At 45.9% G+C, this 21,025-nt stretch overlaps 1 protein-coding gene across 1 annotated transcript in view; it reads left to right on the top strand.

The window, feature by feature from the left end:
• Positions 1-21,025, top strand: part of SLC24A3 (solute carrier family 24 member 3) — a 518,474-nt gene that overhangs the window by 461,881 nt on the left and 35,568 nt on the right. The window contains exons 8-12 of the mRNA XM_017971984.4: positions 71-96; positions 7,618-7,671; positions 14,687-14,820; positions 17,030-17,190; positions 17,961-18,222. Of these exons, the coding sequence (XP_017827473.2) occupies positions 71-96; positions 7,618-7,671; positions 14,687-14,820; positions 17,030-17,190; positions 17,961-18,222 (637 nt within the window). The remainder of the gene's footprint in view (positions 1-70; positions 97-7,617; positions 7,672-14,686; positions 14,821-17,029; positions 17,191-17,960; positions 18,223-21,025) is intronic.

Genomic DNA, 21,025 nt, shown 5'->3' on the forward strand with positions numbered 1-21,025 from the left:
CGTGTGTGTGTGTGTGTGTGTGTGTGTGTCTGTATGTGTCTAATCTTCTACTCTTTTTATTTTTTCACAGTTCATTTATGATGAAAAGGTTTCCTGGTAAGTACCTCTTTTCACTGCTTCTCCTTTCCCGTGTTACGTTGCAGAGCTAAATATATCGGAGACCGGAGTTAGGGTTCAGGAAAGAAAGGAAAATATCATGGCAGCTTAGAACAAGGACAATGTCCTGGGAACCCTCTGTGCACCCCAGGGGAGAAATTAAATTTATTTTCACACAGTAAAGACCGTTTCTCTTGTGCTAGAGTGGTGGGTTCCATGTGAGACCCTAGTATCTAAATTCCTTTATCATCCTATGTCCAGACATCACGGCCTAGCTGCATCTTTCTAGAGTCAGCCATCTGCTAGGGCATCGTTATGATTTCACTGATCTTTTAAAATCATGTGCAAACCAAGCTCCATGTTCCCAAGGCCATGTTTATCTTAGGAATTAGGACACGGGCACTTCTGCGAACAGTAACCCATTAAACTTCCTCCTGACTTTTAAAAGATCTCAGAGCTCTGACAATTGGTGGTGTTGGGATTTTTTATTTTGATAGAAACTGTTGCTCCCGTTAAATGTTTGGGAAGACATTTGCATTTGGGTCAACTGTTCAGATCTTCATTTTTGAGATGGGTTCTGAGCAAGTCGAATATGTTTGAAATGGAAATAGAAATGGAGTGTATTGTGCGTTCTTGTTACATGTTTTCCAAATATTTGATCTACAGAGGTAAGCCATGTGAAATAACATCTTAGGAACAGGCATAACTCAGTAGGCAGAAAATGTCCATGGTATTATTGAAAGCTAAGAATGAACCAGAGAAAGTAGAGTCCACCAGGCTTCACTTTCAGCAAAATGGCTTCTAACTGTTTGTGGGAGTGGGCGTCTCTGCGTCTGAGGACATCTCTGATTTTCAGAATTAGGGGGCTGTGAAGGACCCATCACATTGATGATAAATGTTACGTGCTACGTCAGGGTATTAAGATACTTTTGCTAACTCCATCTCCTCTGTGCAAGAAGGAAGAAGAGACAGCCAGGAGAAAACAAGAAAGAGGTCTTCTTCAAATAATAATGATCAATAGGCCGAAAGGAGTTGACATGCCTAGGTGCATCCCAGATCAGAGAGCTTCCTTGTTCTTGTTCCTTGTTCCTGGAGGTAGCCACTAAATAGAGTTGGGGGCATCTTTCCCCCACGTCCTTGGGGATACAGTGCAGCACAAGAAAACTTCCAGAAGCCGATGGCATAGTCAGCACCACCACTGCTCCACCTTAGCAAACAGTAGGTGCTTCAGCGTTGCTCAGTGTTGCTAGTCTTCGCTAACGGCACTCCCAAACAGACAAACAAGCTGTGATCACAGTTGATCTCAGAAACGTGTGTGCTGCTGTTGTGCAGAAACATGTTAGGAAAGGCTGCGCGGCGTGGTTTGCTGTCAGCCTTAGAGGGAGCCGTCTTTTCTACTACCTCCGTGGCGCCGATGCACAAAAGCCATGCCAAGAAGAAAGCAGGCTTTACCGTCTGCCCATTTCACTCTGTATCCTCAAAACATCTCACGATATTTCAGATGGTTTGGAGCAAGAAAAGGAGACTCTATTTCATTTTCATTCCTAAGGCTTTCCCCGTGATGTTGGGTAACCCATCCTAGGGTAGGCACCCAAGCCTGCAGCAGAAGGGTCTAGATTCTGGAAGGTACAAGTCATCAGAGCTCTTGCCCTGAGCACCAAGGGTCCCTCACATCTAGTTATGAGTAAGAGGCTAGGAGGGACAGGGATAAATGAATTGCAAATCCTCAGGTGTGTCTGGATCTATCTGGGGGGTGTTGGAATCATAAGTCATGCACAGCTGTGGCTTCCAGGGAAGAACTTGCCTGGGGGGACCTTGGTGGCACCAGAGCAGCATTCTTCCCAGAGCGCCGGCTTGTCGTGTAACTGTTGTTATTACACACACCGGCTGATGAAGAGCATTTTGCACACAAGTGAGGCTGAGAAATGAAAGTCTGTGCCACTGGCCCTTATCTACATTGGGACTTCCGGGGACTTCAGCTTCTCATTTAATGGATAAAAAATATATGGGAGTTTAAGATTTTTTTTTTTTTTTTTTTACTGTACACTTCATCTTCTTACCAAGCCAATCATGAGCATTTATTTTGCTGAAATGGTGTGTCTAGGCGCTGATTTCTCTCTTTAAAATCAGAGTCTTCAGTCTGCGCAATTAAGGCACAGTAACATTTTGAAAATACCTTCAACAGAGAGTTCCATTCCTTGTTATAGAACATTCCAGCAGGGCCTGGAGATTTTAAGGCAGGTAACCAGTTCACCCCTCCCCCAAATCCTCAAAAGGAAACAAATTCTAGTTGTGTTTATTTTGAAACTACAGGACTCTTTAGGAGGAAGTGAGCTTTGTCGAATACAAATACACCAGGACAAAGGACCCCTGCTTTACGGTTCAGATTCTTTCACCATTCCTGACTCAGCATTGTCAAGGAAGTCACACTGGGTGGTTGACAGTCAGTCAGGAATGATTTTAGTAGCAGGTACTAGAGGAACCAGCTACAACGTGTTGATTACATATTGGTGTGTTTTTCTTTCGTGTCAGGACCCCGGATGTAGGATGTGCCTCTGCATTTCCCCTGGCCTTTGCCTAACGGTCCCAAGATGGCTGCTGCAGCCCCAGCCACCAGCTTCGTATGGAAGGCAGGAAGGGGGAAGAGGGGCTCTGCTGTTCTCTTGGGCACACTTCCACCTTGCATCTCTCTGGTCACAGCAGGGTTGGCTTTGACCTCTGAACAGCCAGGGAAATTAGAAAGACCAATCATGATTCATCCTCAGGGCCTAGGGGCGAGGCACACCCTCGTTGAGATCAGAGGGGCTCCATTTGCTCTCTTGAGCTAGTGGGTGGGGTCTCTTAGCAGAGAAGAGGCAGGGAAATAGTGGGGAGTGCTTTTCAGTTAGGCACCCATGCACAAAAAGACACTTGAAAGAGGAAGCGTCGTCCAGGCACGGTGGTTCACACCTGTAATTCCAGCACTTTGAGAGGCCGAGGCAGGTGGATCACTTGAGGTTAGCAGTTTGAGACCAGCCTGGCAACATGGTGATACCCTGTCTCTACTAAAAATACAAAAATTAGCCAGGCGTGGTGATGCATGCCTGTAGTCCCAGCTACTCGGGAGGCTGAGGCTGGAGAATAGCTTGAACCCAGGAGGTGGGGGTTGCTGTGAACCAAGATCGGTCCACTGAATTCCAGCCTGGCCCACAGAGGGACACTATGTCTCAAAAAAAAAAAAAAAAAGGAAGTGTCAGAGGCCCACCTATTAGGATATATGCTCAATCCACAGAGCAAGACCCATGATGTTGTCCGAAGGAATTTGGAATGTGTTGTCAGGGAATCTAAAGGCCCAACAAGAAAACTAAAGAATGAGGGCGAAGGTTGGCTTCTTCTTTTGAGCCCCAAGCTGTGACTTTCAGAGAGAAAGGAGACCCTGGGATTGCAACCTGGAAACTCTCTTCCTGGTGGGGCTGGAGAACAGCTTTTGCTGTTCTGGGCCGTGTTAGGGAAACCAGAGCCAATGGTGCACCCAGGGGAGGAGAGGAACAGCCCTCACGTGAAGAAGGAACCGTCTTTGGTGAGAATCAGGGATCTGTGGAAAATGACTCAAAAGGGAAGCTTGGGGAGGGAAGAAACAAACCCAGATCAGCCACAGAACAGCTCCTAGAGGACAGTGGGTGAGATGTGCTCAGGAAGGGAAGGAGAGAAGGTGCCCAGCATCCTAGAGAAAGGGCAAGAGAGGGGACCAAGGAGGGCTGAGTGACTTCCAAGGTCTGGATGCTTCCTAAGCACCTCCTCTACACCAGGGATACATGTCATACAAAACCGGAGCTCTCTCAGGATAGAGGGATGCAGACCTTGACCTGTAACTGTGGGGCCACATGGAGAGGCCCACCACACTGGGGAGAGGGGGCCGGGGAAAGGGGTCCTGAAGAGCGTTAGGCCAAGACTTGATGATCCAAACTCAATCAGGTTAAAAATGCACAGAGAGCAGTGTGGGGAGACACAGAGGCCTCCGAGAGCTTGCTGGTTCACTGGGGAGGAAGCCTGGTGAGCCCTGAGTCCGAACCCCAACACAGCAAACTTGGAATGTCAGCAAAAGCAGGGAATCTCATCCTGTGGGCATTCCTGCAAAAATGGCCAAAGAGAACCTGGTTTGAATATTGCAACGGAAGGGCTTTTGATGAGTAAGATCTAAAAGATTTAGAAAGAGCCTACATACACCTGTTTAGAAAGTGCTGGACTTCATTCAACCTGACTGCAATATTTCATTAAAGTTAGTTCATTTTCTGGTAACTTCTCACTGAATCTATTAAAACACATCTGAGCAGTAACGTGACAGCCCTTCAGATCCTGGGAGTCTGTTCCTTCTAAATGAATGGTGAATAAATCTCACTCTTCTCCATGAAGTGTATGCTGCACATACATTGATTTTGAGGAGATAAGAACCGTGTCAGGCCACCAGAGGCGTTCGCAACTGAATATTGACGTTTGGAGGCAGGGTCACCTGCACAGATGAGATGAGGGCTGCCTCGTGCTGGGGAGAGGAGGGAGTAGGCAAGACCTGGGGGTGTCTGCGTGGGGAGAAATCAGCTGTTGGCATTTTAAATCTCTGGAAAATGAAACACCAGATACCAGGGCAGGTGGCAGGTGTGAGGAGTGGTGTCAAGTGACTGCTAGAAACAGGTGTTAGATAATAAATGAGTAATGAATATATAAACAAGATCATCACAAACTGCTCGGAGGTTTAAACAACATAAACAGAGTCATGTGAGAGGAAGTCAGGCAGGGGCAGGCAGGGATGACTCCTTGGAGGAGGTAATATTTAAAAGCTGGTGTCTGCAGGAAAAGGCCAAGGAGCGAAGGGAAAGGCATTCCTGGCCAAAGGAACAGTCAGCACAAAGGCTCTGGGAGGGGAAGAGAGATTGCTGTGTGTAAAGCAGAGGCCAGTGAGGCGGGGCACAGATAGGACACAGGACGACTTGGAGACAGAATAAAAGGCCACATTTTGCAAGGAAAAAGGAAACTTTATTTTCTTCTTAAGCATTTTGGGCAGTAAGTGAAGATCTGAAGAAGTGCAGTGACATGCTCCCATCATATCAAGGAAAGCAGTTAAGAGGCTGAAGTGAAAATGACCTGGCAGCGGGTGGGCAGGAGAGGAAACAAGTCGATGATTCATGAAAGACTTGGGACACAGTGTCCGATGGATACGGGAGCGAGGAAAAGGGAGTGCTCCATATTGATTTCCAGATTCGGGACTTGGCTGGGCTTGACTGAAATGACAAAGCCCAAGTTCTTGCTCTTGCTGTTGTTGTTTAAGGAGGCTAAGAAGGAAGAATGAAGAAGTCTGTCCTGATATGCATTTAGACTTCCAGGTGCCGAGGCCAAATATATGAATCTGGAGCTGGAGAGAGTTGTGGCGTGGACGTGTAAATTGGGGGTCATTATCATGTACGTGGTGTTTAGAGCAGTAGGTCAGGATGAGGTCACCTAGGGAGAAAACATAGGCAGTAAAGATGGCCCAATAATGAGAGGATGAACTGAGGGAGTGGAGGAGGCAAAAGAGATGGAGAAGGAGAAGCTGGGGCAGGAAGGAAGCCAGGGGTGTGGCCTCTCGGAAGTCAGAAGAGAGAGTTTTATAAAGCTGGGCAGATGATTTCCTTTCAGATGCTGCCAAGAAATAGAACAGGAGGACGGACAACCACCCACAAATCCTTGTATTGATGTGGATGGAAGTCACCAGCGCCCTCAACAGGCGATTCAGGAGATCAGTGGGTGTGGAAGTTAAGCTAGAGAAATTTGCCAGCTGAATGAGAGGCACGGAAATGCAGTGTGCACGGCCCTTTAAGAAGTTTTGCCATGACAGAAGCTGAGAAATGTGGCAGAGGTTGGAAGGGTTTGGATACCCTAATTTCCTCTCTCAATAGTGCACCCTGAGCACTTTCTACGATAAATACATACATCTTTGCATACTTTTTTGGAGGGGAGAGGGAGGAAAGGGTTTTACTCTGTCATTCAGGCTGCGGTGCGGTCGTGTGATGACAGCTCACTGCATCCTCCATCTCCTGGGCTCAGACAATGCTCCCACCTCAAGCAGCTGAGTCTCCAGGGGCATTCCACCACACCCGGCCAATTTTTAAATTTTTTTCTGGAGACAGGGTCTCGTTATGTTGCTCAGGCTGTTCTGGAACCCCAGGACTTAAGTGATCCTTTCCCCTCGGCCTCCCAAAGTGCTGGGATTACAGGAGCGGGTCTCCAGGAACAGCCTGCATAATCATTCTTAATGGATACGTGAACTTAACTAATTCGTGTACCCAGCACCCCATTTTATAACCATCTGGATTCTTTCCAGCTTTTCACTTTTTTATAAACGCCGCTGCGAGAAAAACCCTTGTGTATTTATCCTTTTCACATTGGACCAAATATTTCTCTAGGATCAGCTTCAAGACATGGAATTTGAAAAGAGAAAAGGAAGGATGGCTATAACCTGGAGTTTCCTCATCCAGCCATTCTCCAGAAACCTACCGTTGAAGCCGAAATTACTCCCTCAATGAGCTGATTTAATTCTGCAGCTAAAGCAAAACCTGGAAAACGAGTCCCTGGTTTTTAGTTGGAAGCCACTAAGAGAAATAAAACAGAAGTATGGGCCAGGCATGGTGGCTTACACCTGTAATCCCAGCACTTTCAGAGGCCGAGGCGGGGGGATCACGAGGTCAAGAGATCGAGACCATCCTGGCCAACATGGTGAAACCCCGTCTCTACTAAAAATAAAAAAATTAGCTGGGCATGGTGGCGCACACCTGTAGTCCCGCTACTTTGAAGGCTGAGGCAGGAGAATCACTTGAATCTGAGAGGCCAAGGTTGCAATGAGCCGAGATTGCACCATTGCACTCCAGCCTGGGCAACAGAGCGAGACTCCATCTCAAAAAATAATCATAATAATAATAAAGAAAACAGAAGTATTCAGACTATCAGAAGCTCGAGGCACATTCCAGTGGGTTTTTTTCTTCCTTCCTGTGGAACATTTTCCCACTTATTCCTTCTTACTTTTGGCTGGTACCTTCCCTGCCCAGGTTTCGTCTATCTGCCTGCCTCTCTCTCCCCCTCCACCCTTTATCCCTGGCTCCTATATATCCAACAATCCCTCAGGCACTCCCATCAATTCCTCTCATTTTAGTTTCCCCATGTAAATATATCTGAATAGTTTCAGTGAATGATTAAGCTGAGGCCAGATGTATACATATTGACCTATATTCAGCAACATGTATGAAAGCTTTGCTGCTTTCCAAGAGCTCTTTTAGGTAACAAATAACAGAAGGAAGGAGCCTTTTCCCTTGAGGTGAAGAGAGAAGAGAAAGATGGTTGACAGCCTTATGCAGCTTAGAGAATGTCTCTAGACCAGGAAATATCCGTCACCTGGCACTGTCTGCCTTCTCCCTGCTATCTTGGCCGTTTGCATCAAATATGTCTTTAAAAAGAAGGCTGGTGAGTTTCACAGCTGTCTGTGACTGTCTTTAACTGTTCTTGGTTTACATGCAGGTGGGAGTCTTTAGTCCTCGTGCTGATGTATCTTATCTACATTGTCATCATGAAGTAAGTAAAATGCCTTCTTCGTTTCTTTTCCAAAACTGTTTCTTGCATTCCACGTTAGGTGATGTGGGAAGAGGACTGGGGCAGGTGTCTGCTTTTTCAGTGCCTCTCATCACAGTCACTTGGCTCCGTGGTGGTCTGTTGTGAGTCACTGTAATTTTGATTAGTACCAATTGTAGTGACCCTTCCAGCACGTATTCGATGATAGACTCAAAGCTTCAATGTTTCACTTGAGAACTCTCTAGAGCCCCTAATCCCTCTTCAGGATCTGGCAGCCTAGCTCTGGGAGGTTTCTTCACTCTTTCTTTCTTTCTTGTTTCTTTCTTTCTTTCCTTCCTTCCTTCCTTCCTTCCTTCCTTCCTTCCTTCCTTCCTTCCTTCCTTCCTTCTTTCTTTCTTTCTTTCTTTCTTTCTTTCTTTCTTTCTTTCTTTTTTTTTTTGAGACGGAGTTTCGCTCTTGTTACCCAGGCTGGAGTGCAATGGCACCATCTCGGCTCACCACAACCTCCGCCTCCTGGGTTCAGGCGATTCTCCTGCTTCAGCCTCCCGAGTAGCTGGGATTACAGGCACGCACCACCATGCCCAGCTAATTTTTTTGTATTTTTAGTAGAGACGGGGTTTCACCATGTTGACCAGGATGGTCTCTATCTCTTGACCTCGTGATCCACCCGCCTCGGCCTCCCAAAGTGCTGGGATTACAGGTGTGAGCCACCGCGCCCAGCCCTTTCTTTTTTTTGAGATGAAGTCTCGCTCTGTCGCCCAGGCTGCAGTGCAATGGCACGATCTCGGCTCACTGTAACCTCCGCCTCCCGGGTTCAAGCAATTCTCTGCCTCGGCCTCCCGCGTAGCTGGAATTACAAGTGCCTTCCACCACACCTGGCTAATTTTTATATTTTTTAGTGGAGACATGATTTCACCATCTTGGCCAGGCTGATCTTGAACTCCTGACCTCGTGATCCACCTGCCTCGGCCTCCCAAAGTGCTGAGATTACAGGCATGAGCCACCATACCCAGCTTCTTCACTCTCTGTCTTAAAACAAAGGAGATAAAACTCAATACGTTACACTGCTCTAGAGGGTGAGGGAAGATGCAAGGCAGTCTGCTGCCAGTCTACTCAATACGGCAGCCACCATGAGCCAGCCAGCCAGTGGTCTGTGTAGACCCAGTATCTAGGGCTTGCTTGTGAAAGGAATTCTTAGGGTAGGACCTTTATCAAACATGGATAAAAGACAGCTGTTAAAAGACAGCTAAAGTCATGGATCAAATATCTGCAGACTTCTATTACTCATGTGGAAGTAAGTCTGCTGATACTTGATCCATGACTTCAGCTGTCTTTTATATTCACAGTATTAGTTATCCACTGCTGCATAACAAACCATCCCAAAACTTAGTGGCTTAAAAGCACATATATTATCTCACACATTATCTGAGAGTTAGGAATCCAGGAGCAGCTTAACTGCAAGGTTCTAACTCAGTCCCTCATGAGGTTCCAAGTGAAAAATCAGCCAGAGCTGCCACCACGTACCTGACTGGTGTGGGAGAACCTGCCTTCAAGTGGTGCTGGTTCTTGATTGACGGGCTCAGTTTCTCACCATGTGGGTTCCTCCTTAGAGCTGCTTGAGTGTCTTCCTCCACAGCAAGTGATTCAAGAGAGAAAGCAAGAAGGGCCCTGCAACCCTTTTATAATAACCTGGAAGCCACGCACCATTGCTTCCACCAGAGTCTGTTCATTAGAAGTGAGTCACTAAGTGCAGTACACACTCAAGGGGCTTGCATCACCTGGTGGAGGGAAGAGTGTTAAAGAACGGTTGATATAGTTTAAAACCACCATGTTGTATATTATTTTCCCTCCTGGAGTTGGGGTAGCTTATTTATATCAACAATTTGCCGGGCACTGTGGCTCTTGCCTATAATCTCAGCACTTTGGGAGGCCAAGGTGAACAGATCACTTGAGGTCAGGAGTTCGTGACCAGCCTGCCCAACGTGGTGAAACCCCATCTTTATTAAAAATACAAAAACTAGCCAGGCGTGGTGGCATGAGCCTGTAATCCCAGCTACTGGGGAGAAGGCAGGAGAATCGCTGGAACCCCGGAGGCGGAGGTTGCAGTGAGCTGAGATCACACCACTGCACTCCAGCCTGGGTGACAGAGCAAGACTCCATCTCAAAAAAAAAGAATTATATGGCCAGTGTTCCCATGCTCTAAGTTCAATGTAAGCACCCTGGGTGTGAGCCTGCTGGTTCATCTTTTTGCCAGGCACCTCTGATAATGCAGAGATGTTCTGTGCTATAGTTGCCCACACCTGTGGGAGCTGCTGCTTTTTCTCTAAATTAGTTCGTGTTTCTCCAGCATATATAGCTATAGGAGTGACTTCCTTCTCTAGGGGCAAGAAAGTAGAAATCCATCAACAATAGCCAGTTTGGACATACCAGGTAGCGGTCTGGAATTGACACGTTAAGGTTTCTTATTGTTGAGGCCTGACAAAAGTTAATTCTGGTAACCAGTGACTGGGAGACTTGTTGGGAGAAATCAATGTGTGCATTGGCAAACATCACAGGAGCAATGAAGGCAGGAGCTGGCTTGGCCAATGCCCAGGGTGGGCTATAAGCAGTCTGCTGCCAGTCTACTCAATATGGTGGCCAACATGTGCGAGGGGAGCCAACCACTGGTTACTGTAGACCCCACACCTGGAGCTTAGTGAAGACGGACACTCCTAGAGTAGGACCTTACTCATACATATCCTGGTACCATAAGCTAACTAATGAAGAAACCAGAAGTCACGCACTGTAGAATGAATCATTTAAAAATACCGATAGATGAGCTCTCATGAAAACCAGAGCTGACCCAAAGCCTTTCCAAAGTTTCCAGCCCCCAAAGGAAAAGCCTTTAAAGATCAGAGCACCCACCTTATGCCTCTTTGCCTCAAAGAGTCATGTGGAGGAGCTCAGGAGGGAAAAGAACGTGTGACAAGGTGGTTTTAATATATATAACATATATATATGTGACTCTTTGCCTCGAAGAGCAAAACTTTATAGAGTCAGTGCCAAAGTGGGGAAGCCTCAAACAGTACACACATTTTCCTTTGCTGTTGACTATTGGATTGTTTCAACTTTTTAAAAAAACTTTTTGAGTCTCTAATTTAGTTACCAAAAGTGTATCAGTCTATTATTCCAGAAGAATCACCATATAGTGTCTGCTGTGTGTCCAGCATTAATCCGGGGTCTTGAATCTTAATTTTCATGAAATTTCAAAATGAATTCACTTGGAGCTTCACAGAATTAAGTATTCTTCAAAAAACAGATGTGGCCAGAGGGAAGGAGAGCTGAGGAATTTTGCTGGCATGCAACCTATGGCCACTGCACACCTTTTCCAAGCCACCCTGAAGTCCACGAGTCGCTGGCAGGACACGTGGACAGTTAGATAGCACAGTGAACACACCCTCTCCTCCTCCCCAAACCGTACCAAATGTGGAAGCTAACGAGGTGTGTTTCTGCTGATGCCTGACTTTTACCAACATTCCAGCTGTTCAAACCAGCAGGATCCAAATAAAACCGGGAATGGAAGCTACTGTGCTCATGAAATTTTCTGCATAAATTCTGGTCCTAAGTTCTAAATTGAAATCTCTCCTCTTTAGCCATCCCCCTCTGCAATCAGAGGCTTTAATCATCGGGTTTTATCAAATCTGATTTATAAAATTGCATGCTTCACAATAAAATAGCTTGAGGGTGCAAGCACAAAATTTAAAACATTCAATTAAAAATATAAAACAGCAACAGCAGTTAAAAACAACAGCATATATTAGAATCGTCAGCTGCCTCCTAGGTGGAGAGTTCTTAAATGACTTTAAACATTCTGTCTGAAGGTCAAAAAGCAATTTCGGATTGTCCAGGTAGGCAGAAACCTTCAGGGAGCATGAAGCATGCCTGGCCTTGGCAAAGACTGATTTCTGTACGTCCCAGGTCACTGCTCTGGGATTTGTTCCCCAGATGGGGTATATGTGCTGGTGGTTAACAACCAGCTTTGACAGTAGATCCCCCTGCCACTGACAGCCATGGGAACTCAGCCAAGTTACTCAGCCATCCTGAATCTCAGTTCCCTCTTCTGCAAAACAAGATTAATAATAGTTTCTACTATTGCTATATATATTCCATGAGAATGGAATGAGACAGCTTAGTTAAGCTTAGTTTAACCTGGAATCCAGTTTTGACAAAGTCCTCGCTGTATAGTAGTATCATCCTGTTCTCTAAATGCTGGTGAATGTATAACACATGGGTTTGCTTTTGTACTTTAAAAGCAAAACCTAATCACTGGGCACTGTGGTGCATGCCTGTGATCCCAGCCACTCAGGGGCCCAGAGTTAGAGGATTGCTTGAGGCCAGGAGTTTTTGACTAATCTGGGCAACATAGCAACACCTCGTTTCAAAAAAAAACAAAAAAGCAAACCTTTATGCAAGTCAGTATTTCTTTCAGGGAAATGGATTCTAAGTCAAGATGACAGAAACACTGCCACTTTCCCTGTTACGCCATGGGGCAAGGTATCCTTGTTGAATCTAGAAAGTGGGAGGTCTTTTCACTAAGGGGAATTTCGAATATATACAAGAGTCGACAATATGAACAACCCCCTGCACTTGTCACCCGCCCCGGAAACCATCAACCCACAGGTGCCGTCTACATCACATTTGCTTCCTTTTCCTCCTGTAATTTTGAAGTCCCTGACATCATACTAGTTCATCCATAAAAATTCCAGTATATACCTGGACTTCTCTAGACGTAGCTGAATGCTCTTTTAGGATTCTAAAAGGACTCTTCTCTTTAACATAACATCAACATTATCAACATACCTAAAATTAATACTGTGATATTCCTTAATGTCAAAAAATACTGTGTTCAAATTTTCAGTGGCCTCACAAATGTCGTTTTTGTTTTCTTTTAGTTTCATAAATATCATAAATATTTTTAAAGTGAGAATTCAAAGAAATTCCACCCATTAGATTTGTTGGCCCATGACTGGCTGCTTATCTTTTGGATCTCTCTGCATCTATAAACTCCCCCTCTGTACTGTGTATATGCATATGTGTCTTTGGGTGTACCTGTGTCTATGTGTGTGTCTCTTTGCGTGTGCCCCTGTGTGTGTGCATGGTGTCTGTTTCTGTGTCTGTGTGTGCATGTGTCTGTGCATGTGTGTGCATGTGTCTGTATGTGTCTGTGTGTGCATGTGTCTGCGTATGTCTGTGTCTCCATGTGTGTGTCCCTGTCTGTGTGTCTGCGTGAGTGTATGTGCATGTGTGTGTATGTGTGCATTTTCCTTGGACTTTGTTCTTTGATGAAGTTTGGCTGTTTGCTCTGCAGAGTTGCCCATGGTTGGAGAGTGTTGATTACATCTCATACTGTGGCGCAGTCTGTTCCATTGGCCTTTGTGTTTCCTATATGTCTGTAATTGATCTGAGTAGGGCTAGACTGTGTCCCAAGTGGTGGTGAGTTTCATCATCAGGAGGCACAGTGATGTCTGCCTTTCTCTCTCTGTAGCGTTGGCAGCCATCAGTGCTCAGTATCTGGATCCATTATTTCATTTGGGTTGCAAAATAGTGGTGTTCTAATTCTATGCCTCATGTCTTATGAATTACAGGCGGCACCCATCGCTTTTGACTTGTTTACTGTTCTCTCTCATGAAATGTGATAACCACACGTTTCTAGAGAGTACAGGAAGGAACTGATGGATGAGAAGCTCCAGCCACAGAGGGCTTCTTCATCTCTCTGAGGTCTTGTGGCCACAGGCCAGCCACCCCAGAGCTGCGCTCACTGAAGAATCAGGCACAAAGAGATAGCTGGGAGGGAATCCAGAGAGCTTCATATCTGTAGGAACAAAAGAGATGAGGAAGGGGAAGAGAAACATAGGTTAAGTAGCTTTCCAGCTGGCAACTTAGAGTGACCATGCCTAGCTGCCATTTCTATGGGAGGCTGGAGGTCAAGCTGAAGATCCCCAGTGGGTCGTCCCATGGCCAGTAAACGATGGAGGCCTTTAGATCTCTGAGTGGTAAAAAGCAGTAGTAGCCTTCTGTGCCCTGGAAACTGTGCCTGGCTGTCTTTGCCCATGAGTTTTTATAAATTTTCTAGAATTCTTCCATAGGAATTTTCTCATACTAAAGCTAGGGAGATTGGAACATTTGCTTGAAAAAAAAAAAAAACCACCCTCGGAACTTGTACCAACTTCTTCCCTTCCCACCCAAGGCTGCTGGGGCATGTAAGGAACACTGCACAATGCATTCACTAGATCATGCTGGAGAATCACAGCCTGGAAACTTTTCATAAAGCCAAGGGCCCATTGGATCTGGAATTTAGGCATGATAGTCACAGAAATTTGCAAAATCGCAACCTGTGACCTCAGGAAACCAAAGATATACATAGACCTAGACGGCCGTCCGGCCTGGATACTCTTTTAGGATTCTAAAAGGACTCTTTTCTTTAACATAACATCAACATTATCAACATACCTAAAATAATACTAATTCCTTAATGTCAAAAAATAGACATTAGCATTAGACCATGACACACAGCCACTGCTCCTGGGGAGTGGCATGGATGAGGCAGCTTCTCCTTCTCCCAAAAGGCTAATCCCTGCTTACGAAGGCCCTGGAGATGTGGCCCAGAGGAGGTAGACCTTGATCATCCCACTGAGTCTTAGCACACTCCTTCCGTGTGCAGACTGAGAGAGAAGCTCAATCCCAGAGAGGCCTCCACTGGCATGAAAGAGGTTGTAAAGTAAGCAACGTGCCCATGTGCCCTGGTTTATTTCTGTAATGGTGGGGTTTTTTTTCACTTACCATTTGTTTGTAAATTGGGAAAAATGGGACAGGTTGCATATTTTGAGAGGGAATTGGTTGACAAAATTAGGATAATAATAACTTGAGTCCCAGGGACTGTACCTGCAGACTGGGAGAGCTCCCAGGAGCACTCGGTGGGTGTTGGGAAATGGGAGAATGCAAATGCTGATGGACTCTGCCCGCTTGTTGCTTTGCTCAGATATAATGCTTGCATACATCAGTGCTTTGAGAGGAGGACAAAAGGTGCCGGGAACATGGTCAACGGATTGGCCAACAATGCTGAAATTGATGACAGCAGCAACTGCGACGCAACCGTGGTGCTACTTAAGAAAGGTAACCAAGGAGCACTTTGGGGGCCAAGGCAGGAGAACCGCTGGAGGGAGTTCAAGACCAGCCTGGCCAACATGGCAAAACCCCATCTCTACTAAAAGTACAACAAAATTAGCCAGGTGTAGTGGCCCAAGCCTGTAATACCAGCTGCATGGGAGGCTGAGGCACGAGAATTGCTTAAACCCAGCAGGTGGAGGTTGCAGTGAGCCGAGAGAGATCGCGCCACTGCACTCCAGTCAGGACCGCAGAGCCAGACCCTGTCTCAAAAAAAAAAAAAGAAATAAAGAAAAGAAAATGTAACCAAGGAGTTATGGGTCCAAGAAGAAAGTGCTAGAATATGAGCCATCTGCCCATTCTCATAGCCATACATGGCATGTCCCAACTGGTCTTGAGAGGACACTGCCTGCCCCAAGAGAACAGAAGTGCCCAGTTCTCCAGCCCTCCCTTTCACTGCAACGTCATGGAACCATCTTGTACCTGGTAACCCCTTGGAGCTCAGGAAGCCCCCTGGAAATTCTCAGACAACACATTTGCTGGGAGTGCTGCAGAGAACAGGGTGACAGAGGAGAGGAGACCCCGGGTTCTGAGATGCTGTTTTGTCCCATTTTGGCCATGTGGCTGTGAAAAGCAGGTTATGTAACCTCTTGAGCCTCAATTTTCTCTTCTGAAATATGAGGATCATTTTTGCAATAAGCAAAGTGCATAAATATGTATAAGACTTTAGTGCAATGCTCTGTAAGTGACAGGTGTTATTAGTATATTACTAGATCCAAATTCACTTTCAGGCTACATGAATTCAGTTTTCAAGCTGCAGACAGAAAGAGAAAAGTAACTTCGTCTTCAAAGTAATTGTTACATTCAATCGAGTCTAGAAAATGGCTGAAATACTGAGGGAAATAGCATGGTGCTCTCAGATAAAAATATTTTTTCTTAAAGGAACTCAGAAAATTATCATTTACTTTTGCCTAGAATGTGTTTTTTATTTAACTTTTTAAACTTTTCTCTTTAAATGTGGGAGTTTATTTTTTCTTGGTCCCATATGGTTGCTTTGCAGGAAGGAAAAAAAGAAATTAGAAAGGTTATTTTCAAACACATCTATGGGTTATTTTCAAATATATCTCTGACATCACTGCATCATTATTAAATTTTCAAAATTAAGTATTCGATCTATTTTTTCTGAATAATATACATATGTTTAACAAATGTCTTAAGTGATTTAGTGCCACTTCACATGAGAATTTTATTTCGTTTTTTCTCTTCTGGGTAGTTTATAACCATAAAAGGAATATGCCAAAGAGAGCTACCTAGTATCAGCCAGTGTTTCCAGAGACCATTTCATGGTTTAGTGGCTTGGAAAACAGGAGCTAGTACTAAGAGAGACGGCAGCCAGGTCCCCTTGAGCTGTGTGCACATACTGCTCATTCATAGAGACGGAGCTGGCCCTTCATGCAGCTTTCTGTTTCGGCCTCGCAGTGAATTATCACACAGCGTTTGTCCCTAGCACCCTTCTGACTTCACTTCTCTGTAACATGAATAATTCACCCACCCCTGGTCAGCTCTGCTCATAGGCTGGGCTGAGAGAATGTGTACTTTTCACCACCATGTGCTCCAGTGCAGAACTGCACTAACATCAATTCAGTAGCATTTAACAGCTTAATATGAATATTGCTGACATTTGAAGGTCATAAAGGGTTACTGAAAGTTCTTGGAGTCTTCTCTGTGCCCCAGATCTGAGTGATGGGAAGAGGATCCTCCGAGGACCAGGAGGAATTCTATGATGGTGGCATTCATTCTTACCATGTCAATGAATGGTGCTTAAATTGTTTCATGTCCTTTCAAAAGACTGATCGTTAACACCCATGGAAAGGAGATTTTGACTGTTGTTCAAAATATGCTCACTGCAACCCTTCCTGGATGGATGGATGGATGGATGAATGGATGGATGGATGGATGGATAGATGGATGGATGGAAGGAATAAGGAAAGAAGAGGGGATGGATGGGTAGATAGGTGCGTTGGATAGATGGAAAGAAAACTAACTGGATGGATGGGAGGAAGGAAGGAATAAAGAAGAGTGGATGAATGGATGGGAGAAAAAAAAGGGAGGAAGAGAGGGAGGGAGGAAGAGAAAGGAAGGGAAGGAAGAGTAAATGAATGCCTCCTTCCTGCTCCTGGCCTCAATTTATTTTACCATATGTTTTTCATTTCCCTAGCAAATTTCCACCGCAAAGCGTCAGTGATCATGGTGGATGAGCTGCTGTCGGCCTACCCACACCAGCTTTCCTTCTCTGAGGCTGGCCTTAGAATCATGATCACCAGCCACTTTCCCCCCAAGACCCGGCTCTCCATGGCCAGTCGCATGTTGATCAATGAGGTACCTGGGAAAGCACTGTCCACTGACCACTGGACAGGGGTGGGAAACTCTGGGAAAGAGACAACGTTTCTTGTTTGAAAGAAGAAGCACCTAACTCAAAGCTTAACACCACAGCATCCCCCAAGCATTTTCCAATCTTAGTTCCCTGGGCCAGCTGTGCACCTCGCCCTGGCTCTTCCCTCCATATGTTGAGACATGGACTGATTCCTATTTATATAGAAAACTCCCCTGTTCCTTCTCCCTTTTACCCACATTTTTCTTCTATTCTTCCATTTGAATAAAGCCCCTTGATGTGAACTTGCACAGAAATTGTTGCTAAATAAGGGTTACCTTAGTTTAAAGTAACCCAGAGTCCCTGACCTGAACTTTGCTGTGCACTCCTTTTCTCGAGTGCAGCCTTATTGATACACTAGTCCAAACACAGCTGTGCAGATTTCTCACACAGGGACCCAGGGACTCCTGCGGTCGGAGGAAGAAAGATGACACCACAATGCACAAAGTTTCAAGGAACTGCACATCCCAGGTGTAGGAATTTTTCTCTAAAGGGATTTGCAAGTTCTAATGAGTCATAAAATACTAATCTTTTTTCTCCCTGCTAGAAGTTGTCTGGAGTTGGTTATCACATTGAGAGACCCCTTAAAGCTTGAGTCCAGAGTCTTCTGGAAGCACCTCGTCAGCTGTCAGGAAAAGATTCCCAACAGCTCACGTTCTGAGTGTAAGGTGTTTGCAATCCCTCTGACTGTGGTAAGAGTGTGCCTTTCCCTTTCCAGAGACAAAGACTGATAAACAGCAGGGCTTATACCAATGGGGAATCCGATGTGGCCATCAAAATCCCAATTAAGCACACCGTGGAGAATGGGACAGGGCCCAGCAGTGCCCCGGACAGGGGCGTGAATGGGACACGGAGGGACGATGCTGTGGCTGAGGCTGGCACCGAATCAGAGAATGAGAATGAGGACAACGAGAACGACGAGGAGGAAGAGGAGGACGAGGGTGATGACGAAGGGCCGTACACGCCATTCGACCCCCCCTGTAAGAGGTTCTATGTCTGGGCTGGGGTTGGGAGCTGTTTTGAGCCACTGAGTCTTAGATGATCTTTTTACCATTCAATTTTTTAAAATCTCTGTATGAACATGAGAATATTTGAGCTGCAAAATATGTGGCCTTTTGTTACGCAGCAGTAGAAGATGAATCAGAGGGTTTGCAAGGGAGGAAAGGCGTGTTTTGTCATTTAATCCTTAAGATGTGTATGTCTTGGTTGATGGGAAAGGTTGCCAAGAAATACGTCCGATGGTAGCAAAATGGATAAAGAACTATTTTTTTCTATAATCTGCTAACAAGGGATATACTAACAAGTAATATATAATATCAAGTCTCCAGTGGGCAGAACTCTGTTGTAGGAGATTCAAAGATGGCCAAGACAGAGGTCCATGAGCGTTGGTTGAAATGTGAGCTCTTTAACTAACTGTGTTTTGTTTAAGTTTTACCGAAATGCCAAGAATTTGGTCTGGGTCCTGCTTATCAGGGCACAGAAAGCCAGTCACGGAGACAACAAATGTTGCCAGGGAAGAAGGGTTTCATCAGATGCTGCAGCCAAGGAGATAGGAGATCAGTCTCAAATCCATCTTGCTGACCAACTGCAACTGGGCTTCATAGCGCAGGGAAAGAATGCAGCCACCTTCAGGCAGGCAGGAATTTTGAGAGGTAAGGAAGAGGAGCTGCTCCACCGGAAGTAGGCAATCAATCCATCAGGTGCCATGAGGAAGGAGAGATCTGACTCCTCGTTGTGCAGACACCACGATCTGGTGAGTTTCAGATCCTTGCTGCCATCTGGGAGGCCGAACGGTCCATTTCCTGAGAAAAGAGCTCAGATAGTACAAATGTAAGTTTCTCAAGTTTTAAAGCTGAGAGCAAGTCAGTTTCTATACTAGTTCAAAAAAAAACAGTAAACATTAGTTCTATGGGACGATTGGACTGGTTTCAGGAGACGGTCTTATCTTACTTAGCTCTTCTGCAAGAACTTTTGGTATGAAGGCGGAAATGCCCGTGACCCACGTGGGCAAGGCAGTCTGGTGTGGGCAAAGGGAGAGGCACGTCACTCACCTCCACCCATCCCGTTGCAGCTGGCCAGGAGAGCTGCCTTGCCAAAGCCAGCCCTGATGACACCAAGGCCTGAAGAAGCCACCAGGGCAGCGTCCTCCTCTCCCAACTGCTACCTCCAACAAGAACTTGGTTATTCCAGAAACTGTGTCACCCCACCCCACCCATTATCAGAGCAGGTGGACCAAGCCCAAAGAATTCTGCCTATTTGCTGGACCTTCCAGAAGCTTCTGTTTCAGGGAAGACTACACTAGTCAAGTTCACATTGACTGTCAAGTGTGTGAGGCTCAGTATACATGTGCAGAACCTCTTTGGGGTGTTGGAATGTGCAGGATTATCTGAGGAAAAGTTGTTTGATCCACTTGGAAGCCCATTTAATGATGGGACATGGTGGAGAGTGTCAGAATCCTGTGTTAATTTCAGATGCAGGGTCTGGCTGTGCTCCAGGGAAGCTCCTCTCTGTGCTCAGTGGACAACAAGTAAAACTTGAACCAGAGCTGCCCCTGTGCCCAATCAGGGCACTTAAGATGTCAACCTCATGAAGGACTTACCAAAATGAATAGAAAATATTCATCCAGATTCCTAGACCCCCAAGTCCCTCACCTCCCACCCAAAGCTAAATCATCACTTGTTAGTGTATTATCTTCAGAGAAAAAATGTACACTCGTTCTTTATCCATTTTGCCACCATTGGATGTATTTCTTGGCAAGCTTTCCCATCAATCAAGACAAAAGATCTTAAGGATTAGATGGCAAAACGCTCCTTTCCTCCTCCTTGCAAACCCTTCTGTTCATTTCTATTGCTTCATAACAAAACACCACATATTTTGCAGCTCAAAACAATACCAACCTGATTAGCTTACAGTTCTGTAGGTCGGAAGTCCAGCTGGCTTCTCAGTCTCACAGGCTGTAAGGGAGACGTAGCCAGGGTGCATTCCTCTGCAGAGGGGCTGGGAGAATTCATTACCAGGCACCGGTTCCTGGGGCTTGATGGCTGTCAGCTGCGGACATCCCACTCTTCCTAAAAGCCATGGAGCCCCTCCACCTTCACCTGGATGTACAGAGCCCTTCCCACCATCATTCCTAATCTCTCTGGCTCCGCTTTTGCTTTTGAGGACTTTTGCAACTAGATCAGGCAGCTGCACAGTCTCTTTCTAAAAGGTAAACTGTGCTTTGCCAAGCAGCAGAGCCACAAGGCTGATAGCTCATGACACTCACAGACCCTGAGAATCTTAGGGGCGCATGTCTAGAATTCCACCTACTCAACCCCTGTTTTCAGAGTCCACTATTGGCTGGCCATAACCAAGCTCCAGTAATGCTTATTTTGCTCAACTCTTTCACTAATTAAAGAAATGGTCGAGCCAGTGGAAGGTCTGGCCCAGAATCCCCAAGTGCACGCCTTCAGGGGACAATGAAGGATGCTTGTATGAGATGAGACCAAGTCTGGCCCTGTGCCTGGGCCTCATTACTGATTGGGACCGACTGCCCCCTTCATATCCCTGCTTCCTTATTTCTCTCCTGGATGAGACCTAACCGTGGGTTTCAAGGTCTTTGAAACTCCTGCTCTCCACCCTCTGCCTCACTGTCTTCAGGTTGCAGATGACAGAGGCCTCAGATCTTCCAGCCACACCTTCTGGGCTTCTGTGTGTTCAGAGACATGGCTGCAGGCGTCTCACCCCCAACAGGTGTTGCACCTGAGGCTCAGGAACCCCACATCCCCTCCCGTGTCCTTTCTA

Source organism: Callithrix jacchus, chromosome 5, assembly GCF_049354715.1.
Source record: "Callithrix jacchus isolate 240 chromosome 5, calJac240_pri, whole genome shotgun sequence".
NCBI lineage: Eukaryota > Metazoa > Chordata > Mammalia > Primates > Cebidae > Callithrix > Callithrix jacchus.